This window comes from Mastacembelus armatus, chromosome 14, assembly GCF_900324485.2.
Source record: "Mastacembelus armatus chromosome 14, fMasArm1.2, whole genome shotgun sequence".
In the NCBI taxonomy this organism is placed as follows: Eukaryota; Metazoa; Chordata; class Actinopteri; order Synbranchiformes; family Mastacembelidae; genus Mastacembelus; species Mastacembelus armatus.
The window spans coordinates 9,673,176-9,695,729 of NC_046646.1; the positions used below are offsets into that span (position 1 = coordinate 9,673,176).

At 38.3% G+C, this 22,554-nt stretch overlaps 4 protein-coding genes across 4 annotated transcripts; 2 read left to right on the top strand and 2 right to left on the bottom strand.

The window, feature by feature from the left end:
- Positions 1-4,415: 4,415 nt before the first annotated feature.
- ppme1 (protein phosphatase methylesterase 1) lies at positions 4,416-9,002 on the bottom strand. The gene is made up of 14 exons (XM_026327508.1): positions 8,724-9,002; positions 7,935-8,028; positions 7,737-7,829; positions 7,547-7,604; positions 7,203-7,254; positions 6,719-6,873; positions 6,463-6,553; positions 6,186-6,251; positions 5,977-6,103; positions 5,754-5,883; positions 5,519-5,563; positions 5,321-5,385; positions 5,084-5,151; positions 4,416-4,753 (listed from the first exon to the last, which is right to left on the bottom strand). Exons 1-14 carry the CDS (start codon positions 8,807-8,809, stop codon positions 4,750-4,752), a joined length of 1,134 nt encoding a protein of 377 aa, XP_026183293.1. The 5' UTR covers positions 8,810-9,002; the 3' UTR covers positions 4,416-4,749.
- A 3,616-nt stretch (positions 9,003-12,618) lies between these two features.
- On the top strand, positions 12,619-15,461 carry LOC113142899 (mitochondrial uncoupling protein 2-like). Its single transcript, XM_026328249.2, has 8 exons — positions 12,619-12,817; positions 13,079-13,206; positions 13,295-13,474; positions 13,584-13,791; positions 13,883-14,080; positions 14,199-14,300; positions 14,417-14,597; positions 14,697-15,461. Exons 3-8 carry the CDS (start codon positions 13,349-13,351, stop codon positions 14,809-14,811), a joined length of 930 nt encoding a protein of 309 aa, XP_026184034.1. The 5' UTR covers positions 12,619-12,817; positions 13,079-13,206; positions 13,295-13,348; the 3' UTR covers positions 14,812-15,461.
- A 1,259-nt stretch (positions 15,462-16,720) lies between these two features.
- On the top strand, positions 16,721-19,726 carry LOC113143379 (mitochondrial uncoupling protein 2-like). Its single transcript, XM_026328968.1, has 8 exons — positions 16,721-16,872; positions 16,966-17,119; positions 17,462-17,666; positions 17,898-18,114; positions 18,195-18,398; positions 18,496-18,597; positions 18,696-18,876; positions 19,051-19,726. Exons 3-8 carry the CDS (start codon positions 17,541-17,543, stop codon positions 19,148-19,150), a joined length of 930 nt encoding a protein of 309 aa, XP_026184753.1. The 5' UTR covers positions 16,721-16,872; positions 16,966-17,119; positions 17,462-17,540; the 3' UTR covers positions 19,151-19,726.
- dnajb13 (DnaJ heat shock protein family (Hsp40) member B13) lies at positions 19,315-22,266 on the bottom strand. Its single transcript, XM_026328967.2, has 8 exons — positions 22,026-22,266; positions 21,822-21,925; positions 21,580-21,741; positions 21,350-21,498; positions 21,074-21,187; positions 19,928-20,041; positions 19,758-19,834; positions 19,315-19,496 (listed from the first exon to the last, which is right to left on the bottom strand). Exons 1-8 carry the CDS (start codon positions 22,091-22,093, stop codon positions 19,346-19,348), a joined length of 939 nt encoding a protein of 312 aa, XP_026184752.1. The 5' UTR covers positions 22,094-22,266; the 3' UTR covers positions 19,315-19,345.
- Between the last annotated feature and the right edge of the window lie 288 nt (positions 22,267-22,554).

Genomic DNA, 22,554 nt, shown 5'->3' on the forward strand with positions numbered 1-22,554 from the left:
TATACATTTATTACTGGCTCCAAAGTAGGAAAAGCACAGTAATTAATAATAACTGGGATGGGATCCCATTTAGTTTTGCCAGGCCCAGGGCTCCGGTACATGATGGTTTACTACCACGGCCTCTGAGAACACTTTCACTGAACTGAACCAGAGATATGTGAGCTGTGCTTCAGGAGATAGAGTAGGTTGTCTACCATCTAAATGGGCAGTGGTTCAGTTCTCAGATCTATTAGTCTACCTGTTGAATTGTCCTTGGGCAAGACACTGAACCACAAGTTGCTCCTTGCTCCTATGTTGCTAAATGATCTCATATATTAAAAAATTACAATGTGTTTTAATGGTTATAACTGGGCCAAGTTTTTTTTTTTATTAAATGACACAGATCAGCAACCCTTTATGGTTATTGAATTACCCATAGTTCTAGTTGCTGCCCGTAGTTTAGTTACTCAACAAGTTGTATAACATTACGCTGTATAAATGTGGGTGGGATGGAATAGGGGTTCAGGGACAGGAGTCTAACCAGGTCAGTGGTTTAATTTGAGTCTCAGTGCTATCCTCTGGAGAGCCACAAGTGATACAATTACTCTTCCACTATGCCATTCATCAGCAACTTGACAGGGCAAACGTGTGCAGGTGAACAGGTCTTTTTAAAATCTGCCTTTTAGTGGGTACAATGAGTGCAGTGCACATGTGCTATTGTTCTTAAGTTCAGTCAGAAAGCATTGCCATAAGTGCATTACATCCACATATATGTTGCTCTGACACCAAGCAGACACCAAGACTATAATTCAATTTAGGGGTTTCTTCTAAAATCACAGTGATATTACAGTTTGTACATGATAAAGTTTTCATCTGACTTTACCACAACCACTTTTCATGGAGCAGTAGACTTTTCCATGATTTCACTATTATGTTAGTTTTTTTTTTTTATTTTTTCTTCTTCTTGTTTTACATGTCCTCTTTCTTACATCAGCAGATTATTTTTCTTTCTATTTTTTTTTCAAAAAGAGTCAAATGTTTTAAAGGTAATGAATAGGTGTTGGACAAAAACAACCTATAGAATAGCCCTAGTAATTACTAGAACTGCAAGTACTGCATTTGTAATAGGCCAGTGAGATGTTCATTCATCTATTTCTTGGGCAGGGATACTTTATTTTGTAAGATTTAAAACCCTGAGCACCAAGATAGATGCCATGACAGACCCATTCGACTCTGTCACACTCTTTTTAGTTTTGTTTGTCATTATTGATATTTTTTTATTGATAGATCCAATAAAAATGAGTTTTTTTAAAAAAAACTTGCATGCAGCCCAAGCATAGACAATAAACACTGCCTCAACAGTTTTATCTGGAAAATTATGGTCTTTGGCTCTAAAATAATTCCCTTTTCTGGACACAATCGCTGTGAACACAGTTAAACATAACCTGTGTGTGACCAAAACTAAAACTGGGCCTGTGTTAATGAAACACCATCATTAAAGCAAGGCCAGAAAATCTATTTGGTTGAGGATGTGAAGGGTTTCGAGATCATGATAACAACCTCTTCCTTCTGCTCTCTTTCTAAACCAAAGCTGCTCCCTGTCACCAGGTGCTTTCTCTCTCTGGAATGTTTTTCAAGCCTTCAAGTGCTCTTTCATGAAGGCCAGAGAGGTGCTGAGAGGGCTGCAGGATTGTGGCAGAGTAAAGATCGGTTAAATTAGTCCACCTCCCGCTCAGATGCTTCTTTTATTCTGCGGGTTAGCACCACCCTCCCTATTTACCCACACAAATTGGTCTCTTTTCTCCAACACAAGTGTCCATCTGGACTATGAGAAAGAGGAGGGCACAGGAATTTCATCAATAAAGTCATCAGTCCCCGTCAATATAGAAGTTTCATCATGTGTCATATCCTCACTATTACACTAAACTGAAGGGCTGCAGGTGGAGTCACAATGTAGATTGTTGAACCATTTACAAAACAAAGGTGACATCTGCTGGCTAAAAGGGTGAACTCATTACAACACTATGCTTTGAAAATGTGTCTTATCACCCTGTAACATCATGCTGTTATCGCTTTTGACTGTAACTTCATAACTTCTATACTGATATAGTGTAAAATACTGTACATTCATATTTCAAGTAACAACAATTTGATTTCACGTGTACATGTAAACTAAAATATCTAAGACAGTGTAATCAGAGGCTTAAGTCGTTCATTGTACTCAGATGGAATTTGTTATTTCAAAATAGGCATGTAAAGTGACTAAAAGCAATCAGAAAATTTAAATACACTGACTCCTTAACATCTGCTGAGGTCTAACTCCACCCTAAATACAGGATTTAAATGTTTAGTGTTTTATGCTCCTAATACATTCTGTGTATTACTGTGGTCAACTTGTACCATACTGTGTAATCACTAGAAAAAAGGTGTTGTTCTTAATAACAATTATTCACTAAAATAGAGCACCGTGTCCTATTTTGTTTGATAGCAGAACATGCTGTATTCCCTATATACTTTGTGAATGCAGGACATTAGATTCAGATTAAATATAGGTGTGTAGCCTAGATGTAGTTTGAGCATTTTGACTATTCATCTTAAGAATATGCAAAGCTTAAGCTTTAGTTTAAATAAATCTTTGATCTTAGTAACACATTCAATTTTCAATAAAGCTATATCACAGACAGGACAAGTTATTATCATTCATCCTCTAGGGGCCATGAAAACCATCTGCCATCTGAAAATAGATGTTGCTGCAATCTGCCCTTTTTCGCCTAAACTTCATCCGACACTTTCAGGCTACACTAAAAATGTATATAAAGTAAAGAATATTAAGTGAAACTATCAAAGATCAAAGTCCTGATCTGGGGCTGTGGCTTGGGCGACACCTAAGAAAAGCTGCATAAATCTTTTCGAAGATGCTCTGGGTAGAGGCTGAGTCTGATGTAAAAGGCGTATTGCAGCCTTGAAAAAGACATACAATAGAAATGTTAACGTCCATGAATACGCCAGATGGTTATACATGAATAGGATTATTAAATATGAAAAGAAGTAGATCACACATTCTACTCTTTACAGAATAGCCTATCATTATACCAAAATGTGAGTACATAAATACATGAGACGATACTGACACTTATACATTTACCAACTTTGTTTGATGTATCATTTTTCTTCCACATGCACCGTACAAGCCTTGTGCTCTTGTGTTGGAGCTGTACACATCATTGTTTACAGACTGAAACCACAGTGATGTGTCTTTAGCTCTGTGGAGGACATTAAGATTTATTAATAATTCAGATGTTTATGTTGCACATCACTGCAGCATTTCCAGCTGTGTTGCTCCATGGAGGAACAATTAAAAGCTGAATTTAATTCCCTGGAGTCTATATCACACACATGCAGAGAAACATGTCACCTTTGTCATAAAGGTTAAAAACAACCACATCTTGGTTGTCAAATCTTTCCGCCGCATCCTTAACCTTCCTTAATCGGCTGCAGCATAAGAGGTCTTGGTTTTTTCGGGATGCTCTTAAAAATGAACTTTTAAAGGCTTCAGTGCTTCTGTTTGAACCTCTCAAAGTCATTTACTGTATGAGCTACAATTCTGAAAAAATGTACAAGTGAATCTTGGTTTGTTGTTAAGTCATATATAAATTATCACACAGCTGTGCATTATAAAATTAACTGAATTTAAGAACTATAATTACTGACTTTACATCAAGCTAAAATCTAAATGAAAATGGAGCTGCACAGTGGATGAGAACCCATTTAATCAGCACAAAGAATCCATAGCCACACAAAGGATGATTTTCAAATCACTATTAACTGCATAGCTTTAAAATACATATAAATATATATATACAATAATGCCACATATATAAATATATATATATACAATAATGCCACACAAATTTAATTAAAAATACTTAAATATCATGTAATGGAGAATAGAGCAGGATGGGGGAAGGAATTTTCATTCACAAAGTTTCATATTATCAGTGGCTTGAAAAAGCTTTTCTTTAATCTAGCAAATCTTTGTTTTTATATGGGGCAGTGAGAAAGAATAAAGGCCCAGCAGACCATTCCTGTTGGCCTAAACTAAACACTGCCATCAATACTCACTTTCATGTCCCCTGAAGAGACCAACAGTCCATGGTGCCTTCTAAACAGCAGCTAGTATGAACTGGACTTCCTCTCTATGGATTAAAAGTCCTGCTGCTTCAAAACATTATTACATCCACAAGTGTGATCACAGACTGTTTATATTATTTCATGTGCAGAAAATGTGAATTTCAGCAAAGTGCAGGGATGCATAGAACATTAGAATAAACTCATATTTGAGATGCATTTGTCACTTATTCTAAACACCTTTAATCCTAAAATCACTGCCACATTTAAAATCACCATGACGTTCTTTTAATATATACAACCACAGATCATGTTTGCTGCATCCACCTTTAATTATTGTTTGACATTACAAACACAGTAACAATGATGCACACAAAATAAAACATTTAACAAGATGAGCATTACATTTCAGAAATAAAAAAAAGTAAATACAATCAAATCTCAGTGTTTCAAAATAAAAATAAGGCAAAGCAAAGGCAAAGTATCTACATAACAAAAGCAACATAGTAATAACAGTAATAATTATAATAATAAAGCTTGTTATATTTTCTTTAATTTGCTGTTAAATTGTACGAGAATGTCGATGGATCTTGAAACATCTCTTCTATGGCTGCTTGATATTTTTAGACCAGAAACTGTAAATTAGCTGTAAAAAAAAAAAAAAATACAAAATAAGAGAGTGAAAGAAGATAATGTGGATTTTTCAAACAAAATATTACCATCTAATGGAACTAAATATTTCTTCAAAAGAACCAAACACTGACCTCAAACAGCTGCCACTTCAAAGCCTTATGTTAAAACCACATGAAGCTTTGAATGGATAACCCTCTGTCATTTTTACTTCTTTTTGGTCAACATTTTAATGTCCCTTATCCCACATAAAACCCATGTCACATGATTGCTATGCTGAATATAACATTTGACTTCTTTGAAGTTGTACATGTTTTAAATGATGTTTTACAGGAGATTCACTTACCACAGGTATCCTTCCTTAAACTCAGTGAATTTGTGCCGGACCATAAATGTTGCTAGAGCATCTGCTACCTAGCAACAGGAGGAAACGGATTAGGTTTAAAAAGTAAAAAAAAAAAAACTGGCAATGAACTGAATCCACACTCACCTGAACAAACAAAGCCAGAGATGCAAACTAACCCAAACTATCATGGGACAGCCCATGCAGCTCACACTGTATGTTCAGAAAAACACCACTTACTTTTTCAGGTGCATCCTCATGAACAGCATGACCACACTGAGGGAGGACCTGCATCTGAAATTTCCCTGTGAACAAATAATGAGTACATGGGTGTGATTGAGGTCTGTCCGTTATATTGTGTCTTATATTAACGAGAATACGACAACAAACTTGAATGAAACGTAAAATAAGCAGAAAATCTCCATTTGTCCTCCTTACCTTGCATCTGTCCAATAGTAAGGTCTTTGTCAAGCCTGTCCACTCCTGTGCAATGAGACAAGTCAAGGGTGAAACTGTGCAGTTAATAGCAAAATTAACTTCATATCATTTGTATTCATCCACACTAGCAAGACTGCCCCAGAAACTCATCAAAACTCCCTATCCAGACACTTTTTATGCATGGAGTACCAAATAATAATTAAGGTTCAGTAGGAGAAGCTGTGAGAAATCAAACCTGCGAGCAGAAGCAGTTTTGGCACAGAACAGGAGAGAAAGAGAGCAGACAGGCCTCTGAACCAGCCGTCCCAGTATTTTTCTGTCTTTGACAGCTCCACTCGCCAGGTGAAGATGCTTTCCTTTTTCATCTGTATGGAAAACATCAGTCTTTTTAAAAACATTTCAACTTCTTTCCAACACATACATGCTGCATCGAAAAGACAAGGAGTGAGAGAGAGAACCTCCTGATCATCATCTTTCATTCTTTTCTTATTGGATTCTTCTTCCACTTCTTCATCCTCCTCCTCTTCTATTATACCTTCACCAATGCTATTAGAGACGCCTGGGCTGCTGGTGGGCTCTTCACATCTGTCATTGGCAGAACAGTAGAAAAATAAACCTTGGAAACCCATGGCACATTTAATGTACAGATGAAAGAGAGCTGACATACTTTTTCACTTGTCCTCCCATTGACACACGTGCTGACTCTATGTTTCGGATCTGGCCACTCTTCACACTGACCGCAAAAGAAAAGAACAGCTGTAGAGGAGAACCAGACTGATGCAAGTCAAGCTTCATATTCCAAGAATGGAAGGTCTTAAAGTAAAGCCATTCACTGAAAAACGAAGTTCCTATTGGTTTTATGAAACAATGTTTATGACACTGTTTTCTAGCATTTGATCCAATCTTTCGTCCGAAATGCAGCAACGACATTGTTTCATGTTTACCTCCACTCAATGGCATTCTCCAGAGATTTGAATGTCTTTGGCCGACTCCTGAGGAAATTCTGCATACTGTTCAGAGCATCCATTGCTGTACCTGAAAGTAATTACAAATTCTGTCAATAACACACACAGGAATACTGAGATTATCAACACTTGGATTTTATTCACTTATGAATATTTACCATATAAATGTACCTCTAATTTAAAGTAGTAGTATAATACACATACTATTAGTTCCACTTTGAAAAGGTACATTTACCTTCCACAACATCAATGACACAGAGGCCGAGCAGGGATGGTATATGATTGGCAATGGCTGTGTGAACTGCAATGGCACCACCCATGCTGTGCCCAATAATCATGATCGGAGGAGGGTTCTCTCCATAGAGCACCTCAACCACTTTGCCAATATCCCTTGTGAAAGAAAACAAGGACACCCTGTTAATGGTAATACTGATGAGTCTATAATGTAAGAAACCTGGCTTATCTATGTAATAATGACTTAGAAACTTGACTCGTATAATCATTTTTTAAAGGCTTAAACAGACCTCCAGTAATACCATAGGAACCCTCCAAACTCTGATCAAACTTGACACTATGCTCCATTTTTCTTTAATTACTGTTCCAAGCCTGCAGGATCCTTGCTACAGTCTCTGGTTTTCCATGTTTTCTGTGATGCAAAGTCACATTGTTTAAAGTGTGTAATCCCAGTATCTAACTTAACTGCATGCACAGCAACTTACTTCGCCATTGTGTCTGCAGAGAGATCCTCAGGATTTTTCACTTTGGTGTCGCCTGCAGGTGAAGACAGAAAAGCTAATCTTACCTAAGCTCATAAAAATGCTAAATTGTGATGGTACTAGGGGAGTTTCTGTCTGGGAGAACTGTCCTCTAATCACAGGTGGGAAAGGATGTGATCAAACTTCTCTGTATTATCTGTCGTGCTGGACCTGCAACTTAAACTATCTTAGGTTGAAACAAATGCCTTCTACTGTGTTATTTTGCTTTCAACAGAAAATAATAAGATCGCCTTTTACTAAACTGGGAATAAAATCTGTGCCCAAGTCCTGAGACTATAAATATTTACCATGAGCTCGAAGATCCATGGCCACCACCCTGCAGTTGATCCTGCTGCATATCACAGCCTACAAAGACATATTCACACAAAACAGCACAAAACTGAAATTACCACTTGTGTAAATGTTTAAAACTGGTGATTACTTTACCCTTTGTGTTTTTCTTCAGGTTACAGAGTTTCTGTAATTAAAAGTACTCACAGTGAACACTGCCCAGGAGAGTGCCGAGTGGCCGCCTCCATGGAGCAGGAGCAGCACAGGACCATGGGAACCACTGCAGTAAATTCTGAAGATGTTCAAGGCAGTCAAGGCAACACGTAACATGACAGGACGTAAGTGGTAGTGGGGAATGTAGGTAAATCATAATTATTTTAAAAGATAGATAACAGTCAAGGATATATCTTTGCCATTCTCATTTTCCACCTCAACATCTTCCATGGTTTCAAAGTACTGACTCCAGGGCAGAGGGGAGAAATCTCTCTTTCGTCCAGGCCTGTACGAAGACAAGACAAGCTAAACATCACACACACTAGTCTGTGTCTCATCTGATCCCTAGCATGGCTAACACATTAAATAAAAAGATGCAATTGCAAGTGATCATGTACAATCATGTTATGCAATGAATTCATGGAAACATTATGCAATAAGAGTGAATGTGGCCCAGTCCCTGTAGCTGGAGCTAATCCAGTAAAAGCTGCCAGACTGCACTGAACTTAACCAACTTCACACTGTCGGAGCTGTCATATCTCCCGACTGTGCTGAGCTGGGACAGATGACTGTCAACAACGGGACAGATCATTACCGCAAAACCAGTTTCCTCTGAGCCACTTTGCATCGTCAACAACAAGTGACGCACTCTGCTGATCTCAGACCAGCTATTATGGATGCTACTTCACTTCAACCTGAAATTAAAAAGTATGGTTCACATTACAGGTACGGGTCGGGTCGGGTCGGGTCGGGTCACCAAGTGGATTTTACAACATTAGACACAATCTGGGGCTGTGGTATAAACTCTATCGTTAACTTGGCCTGGCTAGTTCAGCGGCACTGTGCTTTAACAAACCACAGAGATAACGTTACCCTCCCACCCTGCGGCTATACGAACAGAGAGCAGCTGGTATAATGGTAGATAACATTAAACACATCGCTGGCCCCAAAGCCAACATGCTAAGTGACAAGCTAACTCACCCCATTTTCATTTTGGAGCTGGACTGAAAACCACCTGCCATAGGAGGTCTGGAGGCTAACAGGTTCAAATGTAACTGTTTCTCCATGTTGTCGAAAGTAGGGAGCTGTTTAATATGACCGCCCCTCTCCTTCGCAGCATATGATTTTCTTCGACAACTCCACCGCCGCTAGCCAAGCATTAGATAAATTTCAGCTGACGCTAACTACGATTGTCCGACAAGCTAACAGTTAGCGCGACTCTTCTTCTGCTGCTGCTGCTGCTACTGTGATTATTTTGGGTCCGTGTCTTCTTCTTTGATTTTCTTTCTCAGCAGTTTAGTGAAGGTGTTTTAGAGCAACACACCGCCATCTAGTGACTACAGCATCACGACATCAGTCATTTGCAGCCTTTGAGTTTTTCCTCTAAGTTTTTTAAAAATAGTTTTATTTTTTAAGTTACAATTGATTGTAAACAAATATATTTTTTTATTTTCTTAATTATTCTTTTAATTCCATGATATATCTTGGAACCCCATGGCTTTACTCTCATCACTGACCCATAGATACTTCATTTTGGTTGCATTTTTGCCAGCTTTGAATACTGACTACAGGCCATATTGTGCCCACTGCAGATATGAAGCTTTTAATGAATATTATACTCTACAAATCTATGATTTTATAAAATTTGAACACTTCAGCTATGCTGAATCGTCTAAGGGGTAGAAATAAAAGAATTTAAACATGCAAAAGATCACTGGTCACTTTGATATGACACTGAACCCCTAGTTGCTCCTGGTGGCTGCAATACTGGTGTGTGAGTATGGGTGAACAGGCATATAGTACAAAGTGCTCTTGAAGGAAAGTGCTGTCTAAGCTCGTTTTCCATAAAAACTCACATCAAAAGAGATTTAGATAATGCTGTAATTTTCCACCTTTATTATAAATAGATACAATGACTATAACAATAGCCCCAGCATGTTTTTGGACAATCTTATATATACAGAGTAGGGTTCTGGAGGTTGAAAGATGTGGGCATTTATCGGGCAGCAAAGGTCTAATAAAATTATGAAGTTACATCATAGGAAATGTATTTTTAGAGGCAAAAATCAGGATGCCTTTGCTGCAATGAGTTTTGAAAATAATGCCTGTCATGAACCTTCGACCTTCATGGAATTGTACTCTAAAGTTTGCCACTGGCAAACCCACTGGAGACTGCTTGTCAGTAGGAACAAATCAAAGTACAAAGCAGGAGTGTGTCCTTACTGTTGATGACCTCTTGAAAAATATCAAATAATAGTAATATTAATAATAATAAGAAACAATCAAAAAGTGTTAAGGTGTGATTGTGATCACTGGAAACAGCAGCTTTTTAAACACTAGCTGTACTTTCATCCTTATAATCAGAGTTATTGTTATTCAATGGGAGATGTGTTAATATGGTTACATAAGGAGCATGACAGCTGCAGACTCAGGGAAGAGGAGGTGAAGATAAAGGTAAACGTGGGTGAATGTAGCTGCTCACTTTGCTCTTAAAAACTTAAAGATGCCATCACTGATCATTTGGAGGATATTCAATTTATTCACTAATGAAATGTAGAACCAGGGTTATCCTGCAGTTGTCCTCAGCTTAGTGTCAGTCAGTTAAACCTACTAGTGTATGTTCTTTCTATGGCAATAATTTTTTATGGCAAACTATTTAGGGAATAACTACATGTTTCTTTTGCATTTTGGGATTATAATCTGAACTGTTTGCATATTTCTTGGTGTAGCTTTATATTTTGCTGTTCAGTTTCGTGAGAGACACTAAGTGACACAGGGCACAGATTCTTTTTCTGCTTCCTCCCAATGAAATCTGAAAGACAAACTGAGCTATAAGAAAGACAAAGCCAGCTGAAGCATTAACAATTAGCAAAGAGCGAGTCATTCAGTTCAGTATGTGGAGCCATTTGTTGTCCCAGTGCAATACTGTATGGCAAAACTGAATTCCAAAAGCTTTTGATCAGCTTGATTATAGGCCCGAAAAGCTCATGTCTGGAACATTTTGAACATTTTCATGTCATGAACAAGATTCATTATTTAGAAAATATTCTTAAAGATCAAACAAAACTAACATTACTGGCAGTCATGGGTGTAGAAAAAAATAGGCTATATTCAGTGCAGTTGTATTCTGTAACCTATTATATATTAAATCTTGTGCCATTTGACTCCACACAAGTTATTTTCTTGTCCTTCCTCTTTAACCACATAACTAGTTAAATATTTTGAGGAAACAGACATGTTGGTCCACACTGTCCTACTGAGCTTTACTGACAAAGTGCTGCAGTGACTGACTTTATTTGTAGTGTAACAGTATTTATTTATAGTGTCACACAGCTGAACTTTTTCACAGTACTGACTCAAGGTTCATGGTATTCAAAGTACAGGAAAATATCACACTTGTGATGTCAGGCCTCCTGCTCAGTTTCACGGGCTGTATGGGAGGTCACAGCAGGCTGGTTGAAGCCAGCCCAGTCAGTGTTTACTGGTCTGTGTGCTAAAGGTTACTCACAGTCTGTTCTCCAGGACCTGTTTTTAGCGTCAGCTGAAGAAAGCAGGTGGTGAAAGCAGTGGCCCCTTTCATCATGCCGGAGAATGCTGGATTTAAGTCCTAACTATTTCCCACTGCTGTCCTGTGAATTAGAGAAAATAAAGAAAATCCACTAATTTCTAAGCAGCTGAAGGACATTTTTACCTTCAGTCTCTTTGCCACCTATAACAAGGAATCATAATTCCATAATCATAATCATAATCATTTGTTTCTTTATTTTTATTGTACATTTTTTGCTTACTGCTGTAACACCTGAATACCCCGCCAGGGGATCAGTAAAATGTTATCAGATTTAATCTAAACACAATCGCAATCACATCTTATTTTTTCGGAAGTATCTAAAATTAATTAATTTCTTAGTTAATTTTCATTGTCTGCTTTATTTAAAAACATACTTCTATTTCTACTACCACAACTACTTTTACTACTATTGCTACTTCTAAGTAGTTAAAAGTGGAAATAGTGGAAAATGTGTCATAGGTCAAAGGTGCAAGACATTTTCCAAGACAGGCCTTTTTTCTGCCTTGTTTACAAAAACAACTTCAGGGGTCTTAGGAAACTTGTCACATGGAATATGAAGTCATTGTGTCTTTGCATAGTAATGTTTCTGCATGTTCTCAGGGACACACAGTATAAAGCAAAAACAGATAATAAAGCATGATATAGAGAAAACACTGGTACTATAGAAGAAACTATTAGTGATACAATTTTGGGAGCATCCCTCTTTCCAACACTTTCCATTCAACATTCTGTCCTCTGTTTGGGTTCTGCTATAGTTTGCCTGGACCAATGCACTGAATGATTGCATAAAGATGCTCTATGTATCCACCCACTGTCATTTATTGTATAGATTGACTGAGAAGCATTTTGTAACTTGGGTGGATGAATGCCTAAAACTCCTGAACTAGTTTTGCATTTTGTTTTGGGAAGGAAAGGATGCAGTGCATACGTTACCCACCAGAGACCTCTTGCCAATCAGTCAAGTGCCCCATGAAAACATTTAGGGAATCCAGACAGGCCTCTCTGAATGATTGGCCACCTCCTTGTATCATCCCATATGAGGCATGATCCTCTATGTCAGTGTAAAAGCATGAGCCAAAAGGTTGAAGTTAAATTTTTATATAAACTGCAAGCTCACAATTCAAAACTAAACTGAGCTAAATATATTCACAATTGTCAATAATGTCAGCAAATAAGTTTTACTGTCTCATGAGATGAATATAAGCTAATTGTGTATATGCTCATAGAGCGAGCCCATACCAGGCTACCGTAATGACGCTGTTAGGAGAGATCAACAAGTGATCAAATATCCATCTGTGACTTGCAGGCTCTGGTAAACATCAGAGTCAGAAAACAGGTGTGCACTTCTTTTCAGGCTGTCACCTTTGTGAAAAAGGTGCCTATAAATTGGAGAGGTTCTAACTCACTGAAGCACACGGTGTTTGAGGACACTGACAGGACTGACTGCCTAAAGGACTATATATTGTTTTCATTGTGCTGGATTATAACTTCATGGAAAACTATTCAGGTAATTATGTAAATCATTTATTTATAAAATTAACAATAAATACTATACACACAAACACACACGCATATATACACACACACATATATATATATATATATATATATATATATATATGTGTGTGTGTGTGTGTGTGTGTGTGTATATATGTTTTTGCATGATTGTTTGTTGTACCCTCAAGTATAGTGTATCAGTCAGTCATCATAATTATAAAATCCAGACTCTCCTTGGATCACAGGTTAATGATAATACTTGTCTTTTCAGTGACTGTGGTATCCTGACTGGCTAATTGCAAACAGAGTTTATGGCCTCATGTATTGACAGTACAGAGCGACTTCTAAAAAGTAGTGCACTTGAGAAGACCTGAAACTTTGGTCTACCCACACTTTCAGGTAGGCATAATGTTTAGCATGGCCATTTTAAATGTTGCTAATACATTCAATATGCTAACCTGATGTCTTTGGTGTGATATACACAAAGGTCTTGGGCAAACAGCATTAGGAGCAGATTTTTCCATTTGCGGCACAAGCAGAAATGGTTGGCATGAAACCCAAAGATGTGGTGCCCTCTGCGGCAGTCAAGTTTTTTGGAGCAGGCACAGCAGCCTGCATTGCTGACCTCGCCACCTTTCCATTAGATACAGCCAAAGTCAGGCTACAGGTCAGATGCACAATAATTTGGAAAGCATTACGCAGTGTGTTCCACATATATATATATATATATATATATATATAAATCTTATAAAACCTGTTATTTTGTGATTGACCAGATTCAGGGAGAGTCTCGGAAAGTTGAAGGTGCCAGTACAACAAAGTATCGTGGAGTGTTTGGGACCATCAGCACCATGGTACGCACAGAGGGGCCCATGAGTCTTTACAATGGACTGGTGGCAGGACTCCAGAGACAGATGAGCTTCGCCTCTGTCCGAATTGGCCTGTATGACTCCATGAAGCAATTCTACACTCGGGGCACTGAGAGTGAGTTTTATAACCTGAGAAATCTTGTGTTCAACAAAAGGAGGTTTCTCTCCTGCTGAGTCATTGTGACTGATGTTCACATGCTACACAGGTGCTGGGATTGTTACTCGGCTTATGGCGGGCAGTACCACAGGAGCCATGGCTGTGGCTTTTGCACAACCAACAGATGTGGTGAAAGTGCGTTTCCAAGCCCAGATACGACTGGCTGATGGTGGACGGAGATACAATAGCACCTTGAACGCCTACAAGACAATCGCCCGAGATGAGGGAGTACGTGGGCTTTGGAAAGGTGCTTGCCACTTTCCTCTAAATTAAAAAAAAAAGCCTCATATTTATTACTTTCCATTTATTACTTTCCATGAAAACTGCTTCCACTGGTTTTTGAGCCACCCTCTGTTTTCTTCCAGGCTGCATGCCCAACATCACTCGTAATGCCATTGTAAACTGTGCAGAGCTGGTCACCTATGACATGATCAAAGAACTCATCCTGAAGTATGACCTGATGACAGGTGAGAGGAAATTATTGTAACCTGGTGTTATAAATCTGAATTGTTTCACATACTGAAACAATTAAAACAGCAAAATGTTGTGAAACGATGTGACTTTGCTTCTGTTCCTCCTGCAGACAACCTGCCGTGCCACTTCACATCCGCCTTTGGTGCAGGCTTCTGCACAACAGTTGTGGCTTCTCCTGTGGATGTAGTCAAAACACGGTTCATGAACTCAGGGGGTGGCCAGTACAACAGTGCAATCAATTGTGCTCTCACCATGCTGAAAAATGAAGGACCCACTGCCTTCTATAAAGGGTATGAACCCCAGCAAGACAGCAAACCAAAGTACTGCAAACTACTAGAAATATCAAGTTTATATCAGTTTTTTACTTTTCTTTCAATTCTTTCTTTTAGGTTCATGCCTTCTTTCTTGCGACTGGGCTCCTGGAACATTGTGATGTTTGTGACATATGAACAAATTAAACGAGGTGTGACCAGGGCTCAACAGTGCTGGGAGTCACCACTTTGACCTCACGGTGTCTGTTTTCTTCAGACACGGCTGCACAGGCACAGCAGCCTGGCCTTCACCACGATGCAGTGTGACTTGTGGATGGAAAAGGAGAGCAGTAAGCCGAGGTGCGAAAGAGAGTCTGAAACTGTTTCAGGGACACATGGTCACATTATCAACATGCCCCAGAGGTGGATTTCATGCTTTACGAGAGTTCACGCTATAAGGAAGCTGTAGCTGTTCGACTTGAATGAAAACTGACTTATTGAATAAAATCCTTATTCAGGTGTGAACGACAGAAATTCCATTAGGTTATGTTTTATCTTTTATTCACTCAAACCATGATCAGCTGGCTGTTCATGTTAGATTTTCACGTTTACAAGAATGAATATAAATAATGTCATGATGTGATGTTATTCCTTAATTAGGGCAAGATTTCCAGCAATAGACAGGTTTGGTCTGGCAATACAGACCTAAGCAGTGGTCATTTCTGTGTTTACACTGTTTACACTAGTGTTTCTGGTGCATGTAGTCAGATTTATATATTAATCTATGTGTTACCTATTGTAAATAGTAGTAATATATATATATATATATATATATTACATATTATAGTAATAATATGTTGTACACTGATAAATGCTTAAATTAATAAAGTGCTATTTTTTTAATCTTTGTCTATTTCTGTGTTTTACAGAATATGGAGCATGTTGGGATTTACAGTATTTAGTATTCAAGTTTCATTGTGGCAGAATTTGTACTTTTTATAGTATTTGCTCAAATTTGACAATGAAACAAGATAATGACAAAGATCCTAGTTTGTCCCCATAGATCAAAGAATTGCTTTTCTTCTCTAACGATGTGCACTCAGATTTTTTCTCATCTTCTGATTTGAGAAGGGCTGTAGACAACAAAACCTGTCTTCGAAACATATTTTCTTCAAACAAATATAAATGATCTTTTTATTTCTGTGTGGTGTAATTTAGGTTCAGTATATACCTATGGCAATAACAGACTATTTTCCCCTTCTAAACACGCAACAGCTTCCTTTTGAAACACCACTCCAGAAAGAAAAATCAGCAGCTACTTTTAGATGGGCGTTCGCAAGGGAAAAGCACGGCTGACACAAATAACACTCATCTGAACATCCCAGCAGGCGGTGCCTTGAAAGCAAAGCTGTGAAATGATCTAACTGCTGTCTGACAGAAAGAAAGGCAGGCTTTCCTTTTGCACTGGGCCTCTGTATAAATACAATTTTTAAAGAGGCCTTTCACTGGGACTTGAATATTTCCAGATTGACTTGCTCCTCATGCTGCAGTATAGAAGACAAGGCATTTATATAGCTACATGTGCAAGGGAACATAACATTACTGTTAAGATAAAACATACAATACTGTGAATTTATTTACCAAAATACCTTTATGTTGCAAATGAAGAAACAAAAGCTGTATAGTCGTGGTGTTTCTGATGGTTGCTGATTAACAGCAATGAAGTGACTTAATCAGTGCAGGAACAACAGGCAATGGAAAACAACCTCTGAATAAAAAGCTGTGGTGAGATGTTAATGGGTCTGAACATGCGGATCTCATTTGGTGGGCGATGTACTGTGTGTTCTTGTCTTTTCAGCATGACTCAGCACTTACTCTGCAAGTCTATGCACTCTGGATTCAAATGCTAAGTACAGACCTTTAAACAGATACCTGACTCGACTAATTGTGTTTTAGCAAATGCAAAAGTTTATTTTCACAAATTAAGCCTGTCCAATAACACCCAGCCCAGGTATTGTGGGGTTGTTGTGTAATCATTGTTGGGCTGAGGCGGACATATAGAGGAGGTTTGATTATGACGATAAGAAGACTGACGGAGAACAAATCAACAAAGACAACCACAGGCCACCTGATCAGCAGGCTGCCTAGTTACAGCAGGGGTGGAGCCACACAGGAACATGACATGGCCTATGACATAACATTACCGCAGCATTTATAGAGGCGGCTCTCTAACACACTTCTACTTCCTGCTCATTCTCCTACTTCATTTGGCTTTTGTCCCTTTACCAGGCATTTTAACTTCAACAATTCAACGGTACAACCAAACTCTAATGTTATTTTTGTCTTGGGATATTTGTATTATTGTTATACTATGTTTTACTTTTGAACCTGTTGCTGTTTTTTGCAGGATTTGGAGTATGAATTTAAAGCTCATCACTTTTGAAAAATCGTCTATGGACAAACAAGGAAACCAATTTACAGCAGGGACTAAGTTCAGTCAAAGGGACACATTTAGAGAATCCTGATCTCTGATGTCGCTGTGCTAAACTGCTCCAACAAAGGTAAGCATTAATAACCAAAGTCTGACCTTTCAGTGTGACAATGTGGAACAAAATGACAGAAATGCTTTATTTATAAGTGAGGGCTGGTAACCTTTTCCTCTGTATAGAGTATACACTATACACAATATAATAGAACTACTTCTCATTTAGCAACACAGTGCATTTTTGCTTAATGGGAATCATTAGTTTAGTGAGGTAACACACATAAAACAAACAAATAAAAACAAGGAAGATTGTGATTCATTTTTTTGAATCATTCACTTTTCATTTGCATTGTTGCAATGATTATAAGAAATGCAATTATCTCTGGATGGAATATGTTTGGCGTCTATATTTTTTCAGATTTTGGAGGAGCCTTTTGTCCTGTCCACATTAATAAGCCACTACTTAATCCTTGTACTGATCAAAGTCATTTTGGAAAATGGTTGGCTTTGGACCTGCAGATGTGCCCCCATCAGCAGCTGTGAGGTTTGTGGGAGCAGGAAGTGCAGCATGCATCGCTGACCTGCTCACATTTCCCTTGGACACAGCCAAAGTGCGATTGCAGGTAAAAAAAAAAAAAAAAAAGCTTTATGTGAATATTAAAGGTAATTTCCTTTTAGCATATTGGATTTTGGCATTGCATGTACACTTATGTAAAATAGTGATATGATGAAGACTGAACAAATAGTGTATGCGCATTTATTCATTTCTAAGTGTCTAAAACCCTGAAACAGCTACATACTCTAAACTGAAATCACTCATCCTTTCTTCTTCTATTACCTTTTATTGTCCACAGATCCAAGGGGAGGCCAGAGCCTCAGCAGCTGCAGGGAAAGAGTCTGCAGTGAGGTATCGAGGAGTATTTGGCACCATCACCACCATGGTGCGTACAGAGGGGCCCAGAAGTCTTTACAGTGGACTGGTGGCAGGACTCCAGAGGCAGATGAGCTTCGCCTCTGTGCGCATTGGTCTCTATGACTCTGTAAAACAGTTCTACACTAAAGGCTCTGATCGTAGGTATTTAGAAATATATTCTAATTGGTAATCTGAGGGAGTTCTGCACCAATCAGGCCTGACATCTCCTTCTTCACAGGTTCAGATGTTGGCTTTGGCACTCGTCTGCTTGCAGGATGTACCACTGGTGCCATGGCAGTGGCCTTTGCTCAGCCCACAGATGTGGTTAAAGTCCGCTTTCAGGCACAGGCTAGATCTTCTGCACATGCCAGACGTTACAGTAGCACCATTGATGCTTACAAGACCATTGCCAAGGAGGAAGGCATTCGTGGTCTCTGGAAAGGTAGCTTGAGCTTAAGAAGGTTATGTGGTGCCTAAAGGTTAATCTTTAAATTCATATCATCAGTATTTTTATGTGCTCATATTACTCTGTCATGCAGGTACTGCTCCAAACATTGCACGTAATGCAATTGTTAACTGCACAGAACTGGTGACATATGACTTCATCAAGGATACACTTCTCAAGTCCACTCCACTGACAGGTAAAACAGTGACTGCAGGCTAACACAGTCCAGATGCGTGACATAATACCCAGGTGTCTTTCTTCCTGTAGTAACAACTTTGATCCTTTACTTCACAGACAATCTGCCCTGCCACTTCTTATCAGCCTTTGGTGCAGGGTTATGCACAACAGTGATTGCATCTCCAGTTGATGTGGTCAAGACAAGATATATGAACTCTGCTCTTGGCCACTACAGCAGTGTCCTCAATTGTGCTGCTGCCATGGTGACCAAAGAGGGGCCACTTGCTTTTTATAAGGGGTAAGCATTAACTGCACTGACAGCATTGAAATGATTAATGAGGATTTAAATTACACATTTACAGAGGACGGTTAGGAGACTAACAGCTTGTACACAAAATGACAACTATTAATATGTATGGACTATAATTGATTTATGTACTTATAATTGTTTTTCTGTTTTCTTTCTCTTGAGGTTCATGCCATCTTTTTTACGCCTGGGCTCCTGGAATGTGGTGATGTTTGTGACATACGAACAGCTGAAACGAGCCCTGAACAGTACAAATATATTGTAATCATTACTGTGTGGCAGAAGGCCGATGCAGCAGGGTGGTGTTGGTGACACATTTCATTAGCTTTTGTTGTTTTTGTTGCATATTTTCAATCATAAGTATCAAAGTGTTTTTACAGTAATAGTGACAGAAATGTAAATACAGTACAAAAATCATGAGAAGTGGGAGAGCAACACATATTTAAAATGTGATCAATACTCAAGCTAGAGCCTGTTTGATCAGATGCTTCCTCTCAGCGGAAAGCTTCTCTGGAAACTGGATGCCAAAAATAATGATGAGGTTTCCTCTCTGAGAAGGATCCTGGGACAGTGGCATTCCTTCTCCAGTCACAGTCTTTGTGTATGTAGGGCTGATGTGTTATGACAAACAAATCAAATTCAGGAAAATATTAATTGATACAGATATTGCACAAACACAAAACATACTGCTCTGAAAATGTTCTAGTTTAATAGGAACAATACATGTAACCTGTTTAAATGTGCTGCGTGCTTCTGATGATGTCTACCTGTCCTGATCTTATTATTTATTCATTCAGCTTTTGTGTATCTGAAATAAATACCAAAAGTAACAGCATTACAACAGTTTGGTCCTGATATAGGAAAGTACTTACTGCACAATGTCATTGATGGGAATACTGAGCAGCCTGCCATCTAATGTCTCCACATCCACAGAAAAACCAGTCAAGGCCTGTGGGAGAGGTGTTTTTCTTCAGTGTTTATTCTATGCAAACCAAATATTTAAATATGACTGTCACTGAAAGCCTCTTTAATTATGACTCGCCATCTCCAGAGAGATCTGGACCTTGTAGATCAGGTCGTTGTGTTGTCTTAAAAACAGAGGATGACTCTTCTGTCGCACTATGAACACAACATCTGCAGGGATACTGTTTGGCCCCTAAAGGTAAAATACAGCAAATTAATAACATTGCAGTCAGGCTCTTTCCCAAAAACATGGCTTAGAAGTAGGATTTTACTGTACTTAGTTTCTTAAAAAAATATGTTGTAGCTCTGTGTACATACTTTGTCTTGACTAAAATATATCAAGTAAGCGATAAACAGGGACAAGAACAGTTACTAAGTCAGTCATTATCATGTAATTTTTTATTAATATAAGCATACGTGAGCAACTTAGAAAAAGATGTGTTAGGGCCACCTGCTGGTGGCAATGAATCAGATCCAGTAGGAGGTATGACCCTTCATAGTAAAATAAATAAATCCACTTTTCCAAAAATAAGCTTAATTTACCCAGTCATATTAAACCCATAATTTCTATTGTCTTATCTAATTCAAAACTGTCCAGTCCCACATTCTGTGATCAATAGATTACGCATGTTTCCAGTCTTGTTTTATCAGTATCACTTGAAACCTTTACTAATCAAATATAGTTACAAGTACCAAAATAAATCAAGTGTTAAGCAAATAAATGATTTATTTGATGCTAATCTTGTGCTTATCATCATGCAACAATAATTTAGCTTTAGGAATATGTTTTGCGTTTCTCATCTACAGTGGGTACGGAAAGTATTCAGACCTCTTTAAATTTTTCACTCTTTGTGTCATTGCAGCCCTTTCTTTTTTAATAAATTTGCAAAAATTTCTACATTTCTGTTTTTTTCTGTCAAGATGGGGTGCTGAGTGTATATTAATGAGAAATAAAATGAACTTTTTGGATTTTGGCAAATGGCTGCAATGACACAAAGAGTGAAAAATTTAAAGGGGTTTGAATACTTTCCGTACCCACTGTATCACTGTACATGCAGTCTCCTCTAAACATTAGACCATCCACATAGCTTATTTTGTACAAAGACAAATGGGTTTAATAGGACAAAAATAAAACATTAACTGATGTGTTCAGTCTCATATTACATTGTTACCACTGAAGCAAGACAGAGTGAGTTATTCAGAAAATGTTTCATAGGTCTTTTACCTGATCTCCCTCTTTGGGAAAAATTATTCTTGTGCCTTCTTTCCATCCAGGCATTACATCTATAGTCAGTATTTTGTCTCTGATACTGGATGTGTATCCATCCTCATTCATAACCTGTTAGATATATAATACAAAAATGAATCAATGTACATCATTAGATAGACCTAAATATTTTTTGTGAAGACCTTTGAGACATGACTATCAACAAGGAGTTCTTGGTGTAATAAATGAATGTACAGATGGTTAGACCACTGAAAAACTGACAGTAGCATTTACCCTGCAAGATATCTTAATCTTTTTAGTGCCTCCATGAAAGAGATCATCCAGGGCCAAATATAGATCTCTCTCTATTGGGGAATCTTGTGTCTTCAACACTCCTGGCTGCAGCCCACCAAACTGAAGCGGTACATCACTTGTGTAGAAATCTAACCAAAAACAATTCATGATTAATCTAATTGGTTAGCAAATACAAAAAAGCGCATTCATCCTATTTCTGCTTTTCTCACCTGCAAATGGGTTGTCACCCCCGAAAAACTCTCTGAATGTTTTGTCTGGATTCCCATGATACACATATTTAGATGACCAGGCCCCACTGCTACCAAACTCAGCTGGGATGCCACATTTTAGACCCTCCTCACCAAACTTGTCATAGGTCGCCTTTTTTCGGGCTGTCAGAAAGAAAATATATAAACCCCCAAAGTGTCAAAATACTGGTACTGTGCTAAGAAATAGAGCTTTTTCTACTTACGGTCGCTCAAAACATCGTAGGCTTCACTGAGCTGACTGAACTTCTCGGGGCTTCCAGGCTCTCTGTTTTTGCTCGGGTGAAACTTCAGTGCAAGACGTCTATACCTGGCAATATAAAAGAGAAAGTTTGAATTAGCATAAAATGTCTGATATAAAATAACAGATGTTAACGTAACGCTAACTAGTGTAGTTTCACGCAACTTACGCCTTTTTGATATCTACGACTGTGGCATTTCTGTTTATTTCCAGTGTCTCGTAATAATCAAAACCCATTATAGAATAATTTTTTTAGAACTAATTTTTTAAAAAATCAAATAAACCTTAGTGTGTTAAGTTTAACTAACTAGCTAATGTTAGCTAGCTGATTGCTAAAAACACAGAATAGCAGTTGTTTTGCTTGGTTTCCAAGGTAACGGCTGCTAAGGAAACTCTCGCGAGACTCGCAAACAATCGCGACACTAATCTACACTACTCAGTGGCCAAACATTAAAAGATATCTGCCTCCTGAAGTTATAACAGTAACTAGTGTTCACGGGATGGCGCTGTATTACTGAGCTTTCAAACGTTTGTCTCCAAAACAACAGTTACCATTCGTCATGGCCTGATCTGAGCTTCCAAAAAGAGCTATTTATTTAGGAATACACATTATAGAAACACGCAGAATATAATTACAACCTACTATTTGACACTGGGCCCCTCCAGAAAACAGGATTAGTTAATGCTGCAGGACCCAA

What these genes read in the sequence shown, in the direction of transcription:
- LOC113143379 (XM_026328968.1), top strand. Translation starts at nt 17,541, where the DNA reads ATGGTTGGCTTTGGACCTGCAGATGTGCCCCCATCAGCAGCTGTGAGG. An exon ending in CAGCCAAAGTGCGATTGCAG is followed by an intron (nt 17,667 to 17,897) that starts GTAAAAAAAAAA and finishes TATTGTCCACAG; the next exon opens with ATCCAAGGGGAGGCCAGAGC. An exon ending in CAAGTCCACTCCACTGACAG is followed by an intron (nt 18,598 to 18,695) that starts GTAAAACAGTGA and finishes TTTACTTCACAG; the next exon opens with ACAATCTGCCCTGCCACTTC.
- ppme1 (XM_026327508.1), bottom strand. Translation starts at nt 8,809, where the DNA reads ATGGAGAAACAGTTACATTTGAACCTGTTAGCCTCCAGACCTCCTATG. An exon ending in AAAATGAGAATGGCAAAGAT is followed by an intron (nt 7,830 to 7,934) that starts ATATCCTTGACT and finishes ACTGCCTTGAAC; the next exon opens with ATCTTCAGAATTTACTGCAG. An exon ending in TGTCATTGATGTTGTGGAAG is followed by an intron (nt 6,554 to 6,718) that starts GTAAATGTACCT and finishes AATTACTTTCAG; the next exon opens with GTACAGCAATGGATGCTCTG.
- LOC113142899 (XM_026328249.2), top strand. Translation starts at nt 13,349, where the DNA reads ATGGTTGGCATGAAACCCAAAGATGTGGTGCCCTCTGCGGCAGTCAAG. An exon ending in CAGCCAAAGTCAGGCTACAG is followed by an intron (nt 13,475 to 13,583) that starts GTCAGATGCACA and finishes GTGATTGACCAG; the next exon opens with ATTCAGGGAGAGTCTCGGAA. An exon ending in CTACACTCGGGGCACTGAGA is followed by an intron (nt 13,792 to 13,882) that starts GTGAGTTTTATA and finishes CATGCTACACAG; the next exon opens with GTGCTGGGATTGTTACTCGG.
- dnajb13 (XM_026328967.2), bottom strand. Translation starts at nt 22,093, where the DNA reads ATGGGTTTTGATTATTACGAGACACTGGAAATAAACAGAAATGCCACA. An exon ending in CTACGATGTTTTGAGCGACC is followed by an intron (nt 21,742 to 21,821) that starts GTAAGTAGAAAA and finishes TCTTTCTGACAG; the next exon opens with CCCGAAAAAAGGCGACCTAT. An exon ending in CCCATCAATGACATTGTGCA is followed by an intron (nt 19,497 to 19,757) that starts GTAAGTACTTTC and finishes ATAACACATCAG; the next exon opens with CCCTACATACACAAAGACTG.